The sequence below is a fragment of the Eubalaena glacialis genome, chromosome 2 (genome assembly GCF_028564815.1).
Source record: "Eubalaena glacialis isolate mEubGla1 chromosome 2, mEubGla1.1.hap2.+ XY, whole genome shotgun sequence".
NCBI classification, from domain to species: domain Eukaryota; kingdom Metazoa; phylum Chordata; class Mammalia; order Artiodactyla; family Balaenidae; genus Eubalaena; species Eubalaena glacialis.
In genome coordinates, this window is record NC_083717.1 from 117,985,661 (window position 1) to 118,002,709 (window position 17,049).

The following is a 17,049-nucleotide window of genomic DNA, read 5'->3' on the forward strand; positions in this document are numbered from 1 at the left end:
AATACTGCAGCCTCAGAGTTCTTTAATTAAAACAACCCAGGGCTTCCCTGGTTCGAGCCCTGGTTGGGGAAGATCCCACATGCTGCAAAGCAACTAAGCCCGTGTGCCACAACTACTGAGCCTGCACTCTAGAGCCCGCGAGCCACAACTACTGAAGCCCGCACGCCTAGAGCCCGTGCTCCACAACAAGAGAAGCCACCGCAATGAGAAGCCCGCGCACCACAATAAGAAGCCCGCGCGCCGCAACGAAGAGTAGCCCCCGCTCGCGGCAACTAGAGAAAGCCTGTGTGCAGAAACGAAGACACAACGCAGCCAATAAATAAATAAATAAATAAATAAATAAATAAATATTTTAAAGATTGCTAAAAAAAACCCCCAAAATCCAAAAGAAAAGGTGTTGTAACTTACTGAAGTAAAAAGATTTTGAGACACTCCTGATATTTGAGATATCCTGATTGGATATTCCAACACCTCTGAGAATCAACAGTGGGGAAGATGAGGGGATTTATAAGCTACCTCTGCTATACTACCAACATTACAATATGGAGCTCTAAGGTTGATTTTCCATCCTCAGACTCTACAAGGCTCTCCTACTGCTGCACTTCTTTCCCCTGGCCATTCACTCCCTGTTATTATTTGTGCTTCCTCCCTACATAATAAGCTCTACGGAGGACAGGCACTGGATACTATCCATCCCTGTATCTTACCTTGAATCACAGCATATAGCTGATATTCAATAATTGTAAAATGAAACCAGAGATGGTAACCAGAATTTAAAAATTGGTTAACACCTATTCTAATTCATATATCCACACTCTGAAACTAACTGTAATAATAAAAATTAAAACTACATCAGGAACATGTGGTTCTACTTCAAATATCAGGGAATGTTAAATGGCAGGGCAGGACTAAGAATTTTGAAAGGTCTAGTTACACAAAAACTCACGGTGCATGCTGCTCTAAAAATATCAACCACTTCTTTTTAAACAGGAAAAATCAATTTCAAGCCTCAGATAATGAAAGATAGAAGAATATTGTCAGAAATAAAGGAAACATTAAGTGGAAAAAAAATGACAAGATAATTTTATCTCTGGATTAAGACTTATTTTAATATACATAATGTATAGTACTTCATATAATTTATTAATGTCATTTTCTATAGGACACTGTAATTAATTCAGTGACATCAATATTGACCTCATACAGACAAAGGATGAAAGCTGGGTTTTCTTGTGTACCAAATACAAAACATGTGCTGAAGAGTTATCACATACAACAGTTATAAGAGATCAACTTTAAGGATGACTCAAGTTTACAGTAGTTGCTTCACATGGTTCTCCCTCAAGACTTGGATGTCACCCAGTGTTGCCATGTTTGTGCAAATGCCATCTCTGGCCTGCCTGACTACCTCCTTTTGCCAGCCCCACTTTTGCCTGTTTTACTGCTGCCACTGCTAGATTTGCCAGATGATTTTGAAGAGAAGAGTCTTGTCATGAACTCAGAAACATCAGGCAATTCATGATTGGAATTCAGCATATTCATTGACTGCTCCATCTCCTGTGGGAAGACAAAGCACAATGATACGAAAGGCACACGTCATTTAACAACTAACACTTCCCTTAAGGAAGGAGGAGAGAAACAGAACAGGTAAAAGGTACTGGTTTTGAGCAATGATGTTAATGTCATACCCAACAGCATTTCAGAAACCATGTTTCATGCCTCCTTTATATCACTAAGCATTTCAATCCTTAGTAAATGTCCGATAAGTGTTGCCTGGGGTTTGATTCGGCTTTTGTTTTTATAAAGGGCATTTTCTCGGATAATGGACATATGTGATCATATTCCTGCCACCTTATTTTGTTTTCTGATCAGAATGCTTTCTTATTGTTTTAACAAGTGTTTTCTTAAACTCATGCTTTTTCTAGATGCATATAATCAGAATATCAATCTTTAACCATGTATCAAGGTATCAGAAAAGTCTGGAAGGTAACTGTAGTATTTCCAAGACTTGATTCCTAAGGGCCTTAGTAGTAAATCTATGAATACTGTATGACTTGGGTGACCTCAGTTACAGCATCTAAAGCAAGCAACACCAATGTTAAAATGTTACAAACAGTCACTGGCAGGACCTAAGGACATGGCACTTTTATTTTGAGGCTCTTGTCCTCCCCCTTACTGAGCCAACAATCTATAAAGTACTGTTCCATTTTTGACAATATTAATGTAATGTCTGCTTCATTTGAATTATATGTGACATTCCAAAAGTGAACTTAAAATTGTATTAGTTCGGACATGAAAAAAAATAGCAAATACTCTATTATCTATTATTTAAAATTGAATTTTTTGTTCAATTATTAGCTTGGGCTTTCTCCCCAAATGTAGAATATATACATGAGTTTTCAGGGAGAAAGCACCTTTACAAATACGGCCAGGAAAAGAAACATTATGTTAACATGCCCTAGTAATCAAGAATTAAATGTATATTTTAAATATAACAGGTCTTGAGTCCCCGCAAAAATATATCATCAACTCTATTTTTGAACCTGTTCAATTCTGAAGCTCTTGAATGAACAATTTTTACACTGCTTACTATATGCAAAGCATTTTGCAAGAAATGAATTTTTAATCCAATGTGACTTCTAATGTTTCCTTCTATTGATACCACAGAGAATTAACTGCCTTAACAGATACAAGGACAGAGGATGTACACTTTCTGACCAACACTGAGGCAAAGATGCCACAATTTAGCAATACAACATTTTGAAACATCATAAAGCTTTCTTTTTTCATGAAGCTTTTTCTGCCATTCCAGCTTGGGATAAGTCTCTTACCTTCTACAGAACTTAATCACCTAGTACCTCAGCAAACACTTTTTATTTATGTATATCTTATTTTTCCATTTAAACCCACACATGCGCACATACACACACACACAATCCTCTGATGGCAAGAGGAGTGCTTTATAAATCCATTCTACTTCCTACATTTAACTGAACTATGAGCTTGTTGACAACAGGGATGACCTATAATCCATTTTTGTATCCCCTGTATCCAGAACCTAAAAATTGATTGATAAATGTTTATTCAGTGATGAATAAAGTGTAAATACATATATATTAAATACAATAGAAAAACCTGGAATTCAGGAGATATTTGTTGATGGTTTTTGGGTGGAAGAATAGATAATTTTTTTTTTTTTTTTAATTCTGAAGATTTTATACGGAGGCAAATATTTAAAAGAGACAAAGTGGTGGCACTAAAAATTTGAAGCATCTAACTTGGCAACTCCTCTCCCCTTTGCCAAACAGTATGATCTTGTGGTAGAGAGTTTGAAAACCACAATTCTATTTTTCTCCCTTGGTCTATCTGAATTTCTTCTGTGTGTCTGAACACATAAACTAAATGTGTACTCTGAAGAGTTTTGTAAAGTAAAGATAGATTATAAGAAGCTACCACTTTGCGAAACACTTGAATTAGGTATACTAGAATTATTATGCTTTTCAACTATTTAACAAGCAAGGTGCAAAGAGGCAAGTACTAAGCAGAATGTTTTAACTATATGAAGAGACCCAGGCTTTTATCAGGCAGAACCAACTGAATTTATCTGGTCCAGTGGAAACAATTAATTAAATGCCAGGAACATAATACTGTATCAACACAACCTGTAGATGAATTTGGCTTGGTAATTAGGATAAAGCTGAACAAACCCAAGCCATTCAGCCACAACGGACGGACCAGGCATCAGAACACGGTTCAGTCATCTTACCCGCCTCATGTCAGGATCACTTGTGTTGACCACTTTGGGAAGAAGCACAAATATCAATAATGGAAGAACCATCATCATAACCTGTGAAAGAAAAAAATTCAGACAATGTTTTTCCTACTTAACTGTAGAACAAAATCTGCACTTAACAACCAATGATGAAATTAAATATTGTAAACAGAATAAAACTAGCAGCCACCACTTCAATTCTACTGAACGAGCCCTGGTGACAGCAAGGTGCTCCTCAGTGTCTGACTGCTGTAATATAAGAGTCTTACCTATAAGTGTGTGGACTTTATATAGACACCTTGCTTCACATCTGTGCTACCTATCATTTTGCAGAGTTTAGAGTTTTATCTAACACAAATAGTTTGCAAACTGAACTATTCATTCACTTTCTTCAGTCTGCAGTCTGGCATTGAGATTGGTGACCCTGATGGCCAGCTGGATCCACAAGTCTTTCCAGATGACTTGTGGTTCTTGGAGAAAACACCACATCCCCCCTCTAATGTACAATATACCACTAGGCAACTACTATAGCAGACAAGTTTTAAAAAATGACCTAGGAGCTTCTACCACTGCATATGTTCCCATGGAATTTCAGAAATGAGAACATGGAAGATATTTCTCAATTAGCTTTGGAGTCTCATTGCTCACTTCGCCCATCCACTCTACCCTCCTGCCTCTTTATGCCTAACTGCAGATTCCAGGTACTAATTTATGCCTCTCAAAGGATGTACAGCCTGAAACATCCCTATTTGTGTTCTAAATAGCTATCAGCAAGAAATATGATCAACATTTAGATAATTCTAAGGTAATAATTCAACTTTCAAAAACAGCAAAGAAAAAAAAGTCAAGCTGTTTCTAAATATGCTATTAGTATTTTATATTAGTGGATACCATAAAATCATTTCATGAAAATACCAAGTACTTAAATTACTACAGAATAACTTCTCTGTTCATAACACATTAAAAAAAAAAAGACTTTGTAAAAACCTTACTTGTGCCATCAAGAGGGGAAATTTATTAAATGACGGCACATTCATCAATGGACTAACATTCAGGTAGTATGAAGGATGAGATAGTTAGCTCCATGTGTGACTTATCACATACTCTTATTCTATTTGAATTTTAAACATAAGTACTTATCTAATTTCTGCTGCACATTTCAATGTCAAATCTACTGTGCCATTCTCACTACTATCTTTTTCATTATGTATTCCCAAAGCTACTATTTTCATGAAATTCATGAACTGTTCACAGTAATCCTTTCATCCAACAATCTGACTCTAGCTTTCCTTTCACAGGGGTTAGAATTTTTCAACTGCCTGGAAGCAAATTACAGATTAGTAAAGATACTTTATTGTAGCCTGATACATACCATTGGGTTCATCAGAAAGTCTGTCCAGCCCCAAGATTCCCTTTTAATAAAGTAAGAAGGTGGGCCTGAAGATTTCATTTGGAGAGGATAGGGCAGTCTGACCACTTCTGATGTTTTGATGTAATTCACATATCTCGCTCTAATAAAGCAACATGAAAAAAGCATCAGTAATCCTATTAAAAGCATTACTAGTTAAAAGAAATGTTTATAATATATTAGCAATGCCTTATAATTACCTTTAGCTTTTTCCAAAATGCTTTGGCATCTAAACTTTTGATCTTGAAAATCTGATCAAAGTAGCTTTATCTGTATGTCTAAAATACTTAGCAAAATGTAGAGGGAGAACACTAGATTTGGAATCAAGAGACCTAGTTTCTAGCTATAGCTCTGTTATTACCTAGGCCTGTGGTCTTAAGTTCTTAACTTTTCTGGTTATATCAGAAGTTCTCCTGGAATTCTTCTAGCTCTAAAGCTCTTTGACTCTATTTAATAATAAATTTATTTTGTTATAAATATACAAAAATGCTGGAATTTTTTTGACTGTCTGAAACATGCATTGCTGAGTACACCTAATTTTAAAGGGCATTTTGCAAGAAAAACTTAATGATTTAAGAAAGTCCTGCAACAGTGCCGTAGGTAACATTACATTTTTACCAGACATGCCAGTAATTTTAATCACCCATGTTCAGACATATTCCAGTTTACTTTTTGAAAATTGCCTCCCCTATTTTTTCTATCATTTCCTTCTGGAACTTCTATTAGACACGTGTTAGACCTTTTCATTCTTTACTCCACATCTTGTTAAATTCTCACTTTCACAGTGTCCTTTCCTTTATCTGTATTGCTTTCTGGGTAATTTTTCTGATCTGTCTTCCAGCTCATCAAACCTCTGTTCAGTTGCTTAGCACATCCACTGAGTTTTGTATTCCAAAGCATATACAGATTGTAGAAGTTCAATTTTATTCTTTTTCAAATATCTATGGTTTATTTTGGTATTATGGTAAAAGCGTTTCTTTTATTTGTTTAAAGCATTTTAAATATACTTTAAACAATTTTATAGTCTATATACAATAAGCCTACTATCTAGAGTTCTCAGAGGTCTGATTCACCTGCTGACTCCATGTACATTGTTTACTTGGGTATTTTATAAGTTAAGTAGACTTTATTTATGCATGGGCCTGGACAGAGAGTTATGCATTTGTCTCTGCCAGGAGTCCGGGATTATGACCAGGGAGCATCTTATTAATTGTTCAGATTGGAAGTTTCTGGATCATGCAAGAAGTAATATTTTATAAGTATTACTTGGGTATTTTATAAGTTAAGTAAGTATTTTATAAGTTAAGTAGACTTTATTTATGCATGGGCCTGGACAGAGAGTTATGCATTTGTCTCTGCCAGGAGTGGGGGATTATGACCAGGGACCATCTTATTAATTGTTCAGATTGGAAGTTTCTGGATCATGCAAGAAGTAATAAATTCATATCCAAATTTCAATGAGGGTGTGACTATCAATTTTCAGGATAGATTTTTCCCTCCAAAAGCCAGGGTCAGGTTGGGAATCTGATCTTTTGGATTTCAGGCCAAGGGTCAAAGGGGGAACCAAGTCTTAGACCTAATTCTGACTCCAAGCATGCCCAAGGCTTGCCTCCCACCTACACACTGCTAATAAAATCTAAGGCTTTTGGTGAGAGAATAACAAAACCCCCAGGTAGGAAAGTAGTTTACAGTTTATCCTCTGAGGATTTCCCTTACTTTTTTGGGAGCTATACATTTAAAAGGAAACGTTTATCATGCTTTACCCAGCATTTCTAAAATTTTTCATTCTGACAAAATGTCAGAAATGTTAAGTCTCACATATATTTGAAACTAACTTATGCATGCTTATAAAATATTTGTCAAGAATATTAGTATCTTATATGGATCCCTCTTTGTTCTCTACTCTGTCCTCCCCAATTATTAAAATGATAAGGGCCTTGTTTTTTTACCTATGCTTCAGGCATGCAATCATCAGGAATGGATCTGAGAATATGAATCCAACTGCTGCAACCAGTCCTTAAATACTAAAGCAGGAAGTACTCTTTACCCAAAGTGAAAAAGCAAATAAAACTTTATATTCAGAAAAATATTTCTAATTGCTTAGACTACTTTATTCAAAATTCAAAGTAAAAAGAATAAATAAAAATAAATTATAGTTTTTAATCGACAAGTATCCCCCTTTAACAACTTTCATTCCCTCCAGTATTCAGTTTTGGTTTTTTTTTTTGGGCGGGCCACGCGGCTTGTGGGATCTTAGTTCCCCAAACCAGGGATTGAAGCCGGGCCCACAGCAATGAAAGTGCAGAGTCCTAACCACTGTACCCCAGATAACTCCCAGTATTTTCAGTATTTTTAAAAAACTTTTAAACCTATATAAAGTTCGTATGGTAAATCTACAAACCACCCCCATCTCCAAGCTTGCAATTCTAAAATACATAAAAAGTCATAAGTCCTTTACAGTTTAGATTTTAACATACTAGAGTTTTATACATATATTTTAAAACACTTTTATGCCTCTAAAAAGACATGAGAAAGTCAATAGCTAATGTGGTTCAGTTACTTTGAAACAATCCATTTATTACATCAAAAATATTTATAAACATATTTGCAAGGTATTACCTTTAATTCATGCTCCACCTTGCTCTCAACAGCCAATAGCAAGAAATATTAGCATTTGGACAAAGTAGAATATTCTAAGACAATTTAATTTCCAAAATAGAGGGGAAAGTAGTTTGTTTCTAAAGAACGTGTTTTTAGTAGCATCACAGTATTGGTTTCGAAATAATAACAAGAATTTAAATTACCACAGAATAACCATCTCTGTTCACTACACATCCTAAAAGAGGAAAAAGAAAACTCTATCAACAGAAGCTGACTTCACTGGACTAATATGCAGCTGATATTAAAGGATGACGCAGCTTAATATATGACTCACTATTTTAATTATAGCATATTTACACATTACACTTTAAAAACTTTCAATGACCAAAAAAAAACAAAGGAAGAGGGAAAGCATTTTAGGAGTAAAAACTAACTCAAATATAAATATTACAGTACTAACCGAACATCTCTCTTATGTCAGCTCAATTTGGGGTCGCTACAAATCAACCTAAATATGCTAGGCACATAACGAAAAGGTCAGTAGTGAAATACACCTCCTCTAACCCCCAAATTATTTTTGCCTTTGCATAACCTCTTCTTTATTACTGCAACACGAAGTAATTCTGTGATAGCTCAAACAAAGAAGAGACATTACCATTTAAAATTGTTTGGTATTTGTCAATTACACCTCAATAAAGCAAGCAAGCAAGCAAGAAAACTGCTTCCTATACTTCCTGGTCAGATTAGACTAAAGAGAGCACTATTGGCATGAGACTAATAACAAATAAATAAATTGGGGTTATAAGAGCGTAAGGCTGAATCTGAACACTGTGGACATCTACACAACTGACTCTAACCTCAAATGGGTTTGTGGTATTCCAGGATCAGAGCCTGAATTAGTCCAAAATTCTTTTCACCTCGACTTCAAAGCATGTGTTCATCTACTTAGAACTTCTGAAACTTCTTCCTAGTCTTCCAGCCTCTAATACTGTACTTTTCTTTTTTTTATTATGATCCTCACTTTGAAGTAAACTCCATGATGTAATCTACTGTTTTCCAAAGAAATACTAAATTTCCATTGCACACTAAATGTTCCAGACAGGAAGAACGATAGAAATTTCTAGATCAACATACTATCAAACAGATACTAAGAGGTATCATCAAAATATCCCAATGACGAGTATTTTCAACTTAGAAAAGTTAAATTATTTCCAACTTTAATAATCACATTTCAATTAAAACTTTCACAGTGCTTTTGCTCCTACAGTAAGTAACCTTACCTCTTCTCTATATAAACATATTAGGAGCTTTAAAATAAATATTAAGCCAGAACAGGAGAAAGTTCAACTGTACAATATTATCAATGCTCAGATTAGAACAATATAAGGATGTTTTAAATATTTTAAGGAATACCTGTAGTTTAAATAGGAAACTTTCCAACCTTAGCTATAAATTCTAAAAGGAATATATATAATGAGGTATTCAGTAGCCTAGCCTTTGGTAAAAATTAAATCAGTTGTCCTCACCTCATTTTGCCTTTTGAAGTGATATCTACTCGGACAGGATCAAACCTGTAAGCTGGAGAAATAACTTCCACTACATAAGATCCAGAAGGTATATCATGAACCACAAAACTCCCATCTGTCCTGGAACAATGAAATTATCACATTTAGTCACTTCTGATCAATAGCTTATTCTTCTCTTATGTTTTAAACCATCTGTTAACTCCCAAACCAACACCTCCCAAAATGACAGTCAGAGTAGCAAAAAAAAACCCCCAAACTGGCAAGAGTTGTCCCACATTTCAGCTTCCATAATTAACACTGCATGAGTTCTGAAAACACCCCAGACCATTCCACAGAGACATAGAAAGTACTTCTATTCCTTCTGTGGAATAGAGATAACAGGTGACAGGAGCACAGGTCCAATTCTAAAGCCATGTCTTCATTCAAGGGAATGAATAATATATGTCATTCCTACAAGATTAGGGGTCCAATTTTGCAGATCCCCTCCAACATTTTCTTAATTAAAAATGGCCTTTTTTCCTAGTTTTAATTTGCATTTTGTTTTCTTTCCTTTTTTTCTTTTTTACAGAAAAGGTAATTAAGTACTGTTTGTTCCACTTGTTACAAATAGTTCCCATCTACCTTGGTTACTTCTTTTTGGGTATGTAGAAGTTTAAAATGTTTATGTAGTTAAAACCATCCACCTTTTCCTTACTGCTTTCTTCTAAACTTCTAGACTTAGAAAATCACCCCATCAAGAACTGATAATTTCATGTTCACAGACCAAAATTAATTTGTTTTGCTAATGAGAAACTGCCATTCTGAGGAAAGAGAAGTTTCTGTTTCAGGAGAACAAATGGTTCTAAAGGGACTGACTTTATCAGAGAATTGCCAGTCTCACAATAATGTTAAAATAATGCTCCTTAAATCATTAGGCTCTTTCACAGTTAAAGGAATAGTTGATTCTGTCACATCCACAATGTTTACTAAAAAGTAAGAGGAAAAAGTTCCTTACTACTTCTAAGTACACACTAAACTGAAACAGAATCGAAGTGCAAACATCAAGTTAACTTATTCCTGAGCTGGATGTCTTCTATTTGCCCTTCAGATCATTCTCCACCCTTCTCTCCCCACAGCAGGAAGGGAAGAAAATGAGCTTAGTATACTTTTCCCCCCAGCTCTCTCCGTGAGAGGCCCCTAACTGGCTTTGTCAAGGGACACAGCTCCTTTTAAGGCAGTTCTTTCCTCTTTTCTAGGTTCCAGTAACCTTTACTTCCCCGCCTCCCTTCAGGCTTAGAGGTGACAATAGCCTTGAGGTTGTAAACTCTGGAATACTGCATAATCTGGTTGTTTCCCTACACCATGACTACCCTGGTTAATCCTTTCATTAAACTTGCCTTGAATTATTCTAATTATTCAGTTTCTTGATGGGACCCTAACTTAATGAATTTCAAAACATTTTCCTAGGTCCAGAAAAAAGAGAATTAAGTTAATTCCGGCACAACACAAATAATAGCAGAACTAATGGCGCAAAGAAAAGCAAACATATTTTTCCTCCTAAGGTAAATATTTTGCTTTAAAAGATAACATAGACATTGTATAACGAAATTTTAAAACTTGGCTTTTAAAATGTACTCTCAATACAATGACCTTGTTGGACCCTGATTTGAAAGAACAATCACATAAAACTATTTCTGAGATAAGTGGGAAAACAAAAATGGACTGGATATTAGATGATATTATGGAATTATCATTTATTTTGTCAAATCGATAATGGCACTGTGGGGTTTTTTTTTAAGTCTTTATCTTTCAGAGATACATAGTAGTGTTTTTACAAGTGAAATTATATTACGTTTAAGATCATCATATTTAAATATTCCAGAAAAAAATTAATGAGGTGCAGAGGAGATATAAAATCAAACAGTAAATTGTGATGGGTTCCTAAGCTCTTCTGTTTATTTTAGTGTATGTCTGTAATTTTCTATAAAAAAAGTTCAAAAAATTACAGTACATAATCTTACGTATAGTACATAATGCATAGCACATAATTTAAAAAAACTGAAAACTACCTAAATGCCCCCAAAGAGAGGACTAGATAAATAAAGTATGGTTTACATACACAGTGATGAGAGCAAGAAGTGGCATGGGAGTCCTCAGTTGAAACTCCCCTGATCTCCATTTAGCCAAGTCCCAAGCCACCTCCAATAAGCATAAACATAGTCAAAATTGCATGTTATTTATGCATAACAGGTACAAGACAAATTACCTATCCCTCTTCCAAAAAGGTTGCCACCATAAGCTCTTCATATTAATTCTCAATTAACCTTTCTACATACAAATGAAAGAACATGAAATGGTATCAGAAGCTGCTCACAAAATATTAAATGAAAAAAGCAGGTTACAAAGCACTGTATATTGTATATTACTATTAAAAACATAGGTCATATGATTCCAAAGAGATACAATAAAATGTTAAGGTTTGTTATCTCTACCTTGTTTATATTTTCTTCAATAAACATATCACATATATATTATTTTCAAATAAAAATAATAAATGTTTATTTTAAAAAACTGTATACTGCAGGAAAAAAAAGAGAGGTCAAATGGTTAATTATGGCTAATTTTCTAAAGCTTAATGAGAGTTTTATTATTAAAAGTTCATTTATCAGGGTAAAACTTAAAGAATGCCCTAATGTCAGATTTGTAATAATACACAGCACTTTAAAAATGATTGTAAGCTTGTCACTATTTATTAATCTGAGGTTGAAATTCTCATTCAAAGGCACCTGGATACTCTGAATATTTGCAAAACAGACTTAGAATTAAATGTCCACACTTAAATTGTCTGGTTTTCAGATACCACTTGCTGGTATACAAACCTACCAGAGAAACGCGTCCTTTACCAAATGAATTTTCAGTTCAAAGTTTCACTTTCCAAGCAGCAACTGAAAGATTTAAAACATTATACTTGTGCCTAGACATCTGAAAAGCAGCCTGCTGCAGAACTAGAGTGCTAATAAATCTACCACGTCTTTTAATATAGGCTCAAATCCTATTTCTACTCACAGCTAGAAAGGACAGAAGGGAGTAAGCAAGCACTGTAGAGTCTCACATAAATGACAATAGTGATGTCGCAAATCCCTCGATGAATTCAAGTGTAAAAAAGAACAACAATCCCACCTCCAGGCAAAAAAGGTGCTTTGATTAGGGACTTCAGGGCCCATTAATTTTAGAAGCAGCAACATTAGCCTCCCAGTCTGTGTCATCACTACAAGCCCTGTGGGCTTTGAGAATTCCCACCTGCTTAGCATCTTTCTACACAACATGAAGCCACCAAAAGACTGAAATGAATGCAAAAAGGGGCCAGATTCCAGGGAAACCAGATGAGATGCAAAGGAAAGAATTCAGCAAAACACAAATAAGGAGTCCATCTGTGCCCAGGGCCCAGGAGTGGTCGTCCCCATCCAGGGCCAAAATGGAGTTGAAGATAACCGACTCCACTGCTCCAGCCCTGGGACGAGCGCCAGCCATCCTCATTTCTGAGGTTCGGGACCGGGAAGGGGAAAGCGTCGACTGCTTCGCAAGGTTCACCCTCGGACAGCGACGTCGTCAGGTCTTGACACTCAGCTCCCCTATGGGGAACTCCCTTCCGGCTCCCAACCCAACCGCTTTCGCGCTGCCCTCAGGATGCTCACTTAAGAAAGCCGACGTGCTCTTCTCCGTCTACCAGCACTCGGGCCGCCGAGATCCAGTCCTGGGGCTTCACACCAGGAACAACCGCACGCCCCTCAATCTTGAAGCGATCTCCGATACTGACCCCACTCCCTCCTGAGCCCTCGGAGGTAGCCCCAGACACCTCCGAGCTCTGGGCATCCCTTGAGAGCATCAGCAGAAGGAAGGAAAAGAAGCCCCACACAGCGGCCGCCATGACTTCAGGTCTCGGCGGTTAGGCCGGGAGCCCCGGAAGCCCTCCCCATCTCTCGCCGTTGTCGCCTCCGCAGGCTGATGTCGTCATCCCTGCGCGCCGGGTTCGGGCGCCAGCTGTGGGCTCAAACCCGAGCGCAGGAGTCTTAGCTAATCCACTTGCGAGGCGGAAGTGTTGCGGCGACCTCCGCGCGGTGCGGGTTGGAGTGCGGTGTGAAGAGCGCCTCTTAAGGGGGCCGCCCACGAAGTGAAAGTGAGGTGTGTGTTGCTGTGGCCGCCGGGGGGGCTGAGGACCTCACGCGAGTGAAAGATGATTAAAACCGAGAGGAACGAGGATCTTAAGTAGCGTTTGCAAATGAGGCTCCGACTTAGGTAGAAAGAAGTCTAGAAGAGAGCGTTTAAAAAGCTTCTAGATTCCCCAAGACGTATAAGATGAAAAGGCTCCCGCTTTGTGTTTGAAGGAGATACCATCTCTGCATAGAAAGATAGCTGGAAAAATACGTAAACTGTTTACTAAGGGTTGCGGCTGGTGAAAAGGGAAAGAGTTGGAGGACATTTATCTGCATTTATTTATCTATAATCCACCGTTCGTCCAGTTTTGAATGCTTTACCGTGATAACAGATGAGTGGGGGGAACCTGCCAATGTTGATCATGAGGGCTAAGCCAAGATTTCAGAGATCATCTGCTCCAATCCTTTCATTTCTTGATGATAGAAAGGAAAGTGGCTTGCCCAGGATTTCTGTTGCCCTTAGACATTGCCACTCCTAGAGTTAGCCTCCCAGAGAGGAGTAACCAAAAATTGAAAAAAGATACAAGAGCCGAGGACTCTGAACCCCTGGCGTGGGGTAGTGACGCAGCCCTCGGGGACCACCCCATACTCTCTTCTGAGTGTCGCTTAGGGGTACTTTCCCCGAGTCTTCTGAAGATGGCTATTTCTTCACATTTAATCTTTGGAAGGAGCAGGGATGCTCTAAAAAGATCATGTGCTACAACCCTCCCCATCAACACCAACCGTCAAAACTATGCTAAATTATAAAGTTAAATTTCACTTTTCTAAAATGATACAAATATACAGATATAGAAATAGCTTCATCCCAAATTTTTCTCATTTTCTTTCACATATTTTTGGTGACACTGCTTTGCTGGTGTCTAAGGCACATGTTCAGTTTGACTAACAGGTCATCAGTGTTGGTCTTAATACTCCAGGTAGAAGCTGGGAAGTTTACTTTTTTTGTGGGGCAAATGGTGGGAGAGGACCAGCAGCACACAGCAACTGAACCCTCTGTATCCCCATTTCTGCCTTTCTCTTTCTGCCCCTACCTTATAGTCATTCTAATACAAAAATATCCAATGATTTGACCCCTCAATTGCCAGGCTTATACCTCCCCAGAGGCATTAGATGGAGGAGAGAAACCTAAGTAATGTTTTCAGGTGGTGTGAAATTCTGTTATCTCTCGTGTTTTCCAGGTAGACCACAGGAATTGCATAGATATTCAACTCCAAATTATAAAAGAGTTATTCCATAAAGTAGCCCTTGGACTCGTGCCTTATGAAAGAAACTATAATTATAATGAAATATTTTAGAAAGATTTTGTACTGGACTTGCTCTGTTTGCCCAGTCAAATCCACTTTCTACCCTTCAGTCTGCTTTGTGCCCTGGAAGGCTGGACCTTGAAGGATTGCAAAAGCTTGGTTCCTTTGCCCTCTGAGTGCTTCCAGTTGGGTTCAGCCAATAGGAAGTATGAGTAGGACATCCCTTTTAGTTCCCCTTACCAATGCCAATACTTCCAAGAAAGTTTAATGAAGGGATAATTTACAATCACCATTTAAGTCTTCCATCTATTTCCTCAAAGGTCCTGACCCATGTGGCTTTCAGGCAGACCTAGTTATCTTAACTATGGAGAATATTGTTAAAGTGAGAGGTGATCAGTTTATCATTCAGGATTTTTGCTTTCTCTCTCTTCCTTTTTTGCTGCCTGGTTCTTGGCTTCTTCATATCATGGCCACAAGGGGGTGAGCAAGGATAGGGACAGAGACAACACTCAAAAAACCACACAAGGAATTTTTATAAATGTTGGATTACACCAACAGAGGTTGACTCTGGGTTTTACAGGTAATCTTTCTTTTCTTTTTCAAAGAGTTGTGTGTCTGATTTTTTGAAATATTTTTATAATTATAAATATATTATAAATATATAAATTATTAAAATATAAAGCTATTTTTAAAAATAAAAAGCTAAAATTGCTAAATATATATATATAATAGAATTTACTTTGAACTCTTAAAATTTGAATCAGCCAAAAAACAGTTGCCATTCTTATCTAGAGTTTTGAGGATCACTTAAAGTGGCATCTTTGGTGATGATTTTGATCTTTTTTCCCCATCTCAGTATTCTGCTTGTCAGCATCTCTCAGTGTCATGGTGCTTTTCAAACTATTCTTCACACTTTGGCTGTCATAGTAGGTTATAAGGTGTGACTACAAAGTAATGAGGATCATACCCTTAGCTGCTTTGCTTATATTTAAGTCAGTGGGTTTATTTTTAAAAATAGAGTAATACTACCTGAATGCTTGGGAAACTTTAGCTATGCTAATCCCCAAATACCCTGCTACTTACTTTAAGTGATTTTTGCCCTTTGAGTTTTCAAACCTCATTTACTTCAAGTAGATTAGCTAATCTTTTTCACTCAAGTAAACTGGAGCCAATTCTCTTGATATTTAAAAATGCCTATCATCCACTAGGACCCGAGGTTTGCCTTTCTCAAGTTCCCTATGGAAGCCTTCTGAAATGGACTTAGATGGAGTTCAAGAGGCATCTAACTTGCCTTAATGTCCTACAAAAATAAATTACAACGGAAAGATTTCACTTTTCTTGTTTTACCCTAAATTCTCATCCCTTCCACCAAATTCTGTGAAAAAATAAGTAAAATGAAGTAGGGAAGTGTGAAGATATGCTAAACAACTTATAAACATGAGGAGAAAACAATCATCTTCGATATTAAGCAAAGAGGCAAAAATTTAAACATCCCGTGATGTTCTAGCAAAAGTGTTTTGTCAATGCTAAAATATACATACTGCTAGTTAGTGTATTTGAACAATAGTGAAAAAGAAGCCAAAGTGTTAGAATAAAGGTGTTATGTAACACTCACTGCCCTCTGTGCTTTTGGGTTCTTCAGGCCTGGTAGACCCACTTCCCACTGGCTTGTGGCTGCAGTGTAGGAATGTTCAATGCACCACAGGAACCGAGGCTAAGGGATTGGCTCCAAGACCAGTCACAGTACCTGAGAAGTAACGGTAGTTGAACTCTAGGGTCAAACAAGTCATCCCAAAGTCCTCCTTGTGCCTTCTCTGTGTTGTCTGCCTCACATGCCAGCCCTTACAAAGCAGTAGCCCTCTATTTACATCTGTGCATAATAAGCCTGAAAGTTGGATAGTCTTCATGCCTTGATTTGAGTCTAACTGCCTTTTTAAAAAATAATTGTGGTAAAATACAAATAAAAGTTACCATCTTAACCATTTTTTAAAAATAAATTTATTTATTTATTTATTTTTGGCTGCGTTGGGTCTTCGTTGCGGTGCGTGGGCTTCTCATTGCAGTGGCTTCTCTTGTTGCGGAGCACGGGCTCTAGGCGTGCAGGCTTCAGTAGTTGTGGCACGTGGGCTCAGTAGTTGTGGTTCGCGGGCTCTAAAGCACAGGCTCAGTAGTTGTGGTGCACGGACTTAGTTGCTCTGCGGCATGTGGGATCTTCCTGGACCAGGATCAGACCCATGTCCCCTGCATTGGCAGGCAGATTCTTAACCACTGCACCACCGGGGAAGTCCATCTTAACCATTTTTAA

General features: G+C 37.4%; 1 protein-coding gene across 2 annotated transcripts; it reads right to left on the reverse strand.

Moving 5' to 3' along the window:
* Window positions 1-1,082: 1,082 nt before the first annotated feature.
* EMC7 (ER membrane protein complex subunit 7) lies at window positions 1,083-13,279 on the reverse strand. 2 transcript variants are annotated; one of them, XM_061182291.1, is made up of 5 exons: window positions 12,982-13,278; window positions 9,308-9,427; window positions 5,145-5,283; window positions 3,767-3,847; window positions 1,083-1,557 (listed from the first exon to the last, which is right to left on the reverse strand). In XM_061182291.1, the coding sequence occupies exons 1-5, from the start codon at window positions 13,212-13,214 to the stop codon at window positions 1,405-1,407; spliced, it is 726 nt and encodes a 241-aa protein (XP_061038274.1). In that variant the 5' UTR covers window positions 13,215-13,278; the 3' UTR covers window positions 1,083-1,404. The 2 variants fall into 2 exon arrangements, with proteins under 2 accessions (XP_061038274.1, XP_061038275.1); XM_061182292.1 differs by lacking the exon at window positions 9,308-9,427 and having other exon boundaries at window positions 12,982-13,279.
* Window positions 13,280-17,049: the final 3,770 nt, after the last annotated feature.

What these genes read in the sequence shown, in the direction of transcription:
- EMC7 (XM_061182291.1), bottom strand. Translation starts at nt 13,214, where the DNA reads ATGGCGGCCGCTGTGTGGGGCTTCTTTTCCTTCCTTCTGCTGATGCTC. An exon ending in GAGCACGTCGGCTTTCTTAA is followed by an intron (nt 9,428 to 12,981) that starts GTGAGCATCCTG and finishes TCATTGTTCCAG; the next exon opens with GACAGATGGGAGTTTTGTGG. An exon ending in GTGATCCTGACATGAGGCGG is followed by an intron (nt 1,558 to 3,766) that starts GTAAGATGACTG and finishes GTCTTCCCACAG; the next exon opens with GAGATGGAGCAGTCAATGAA.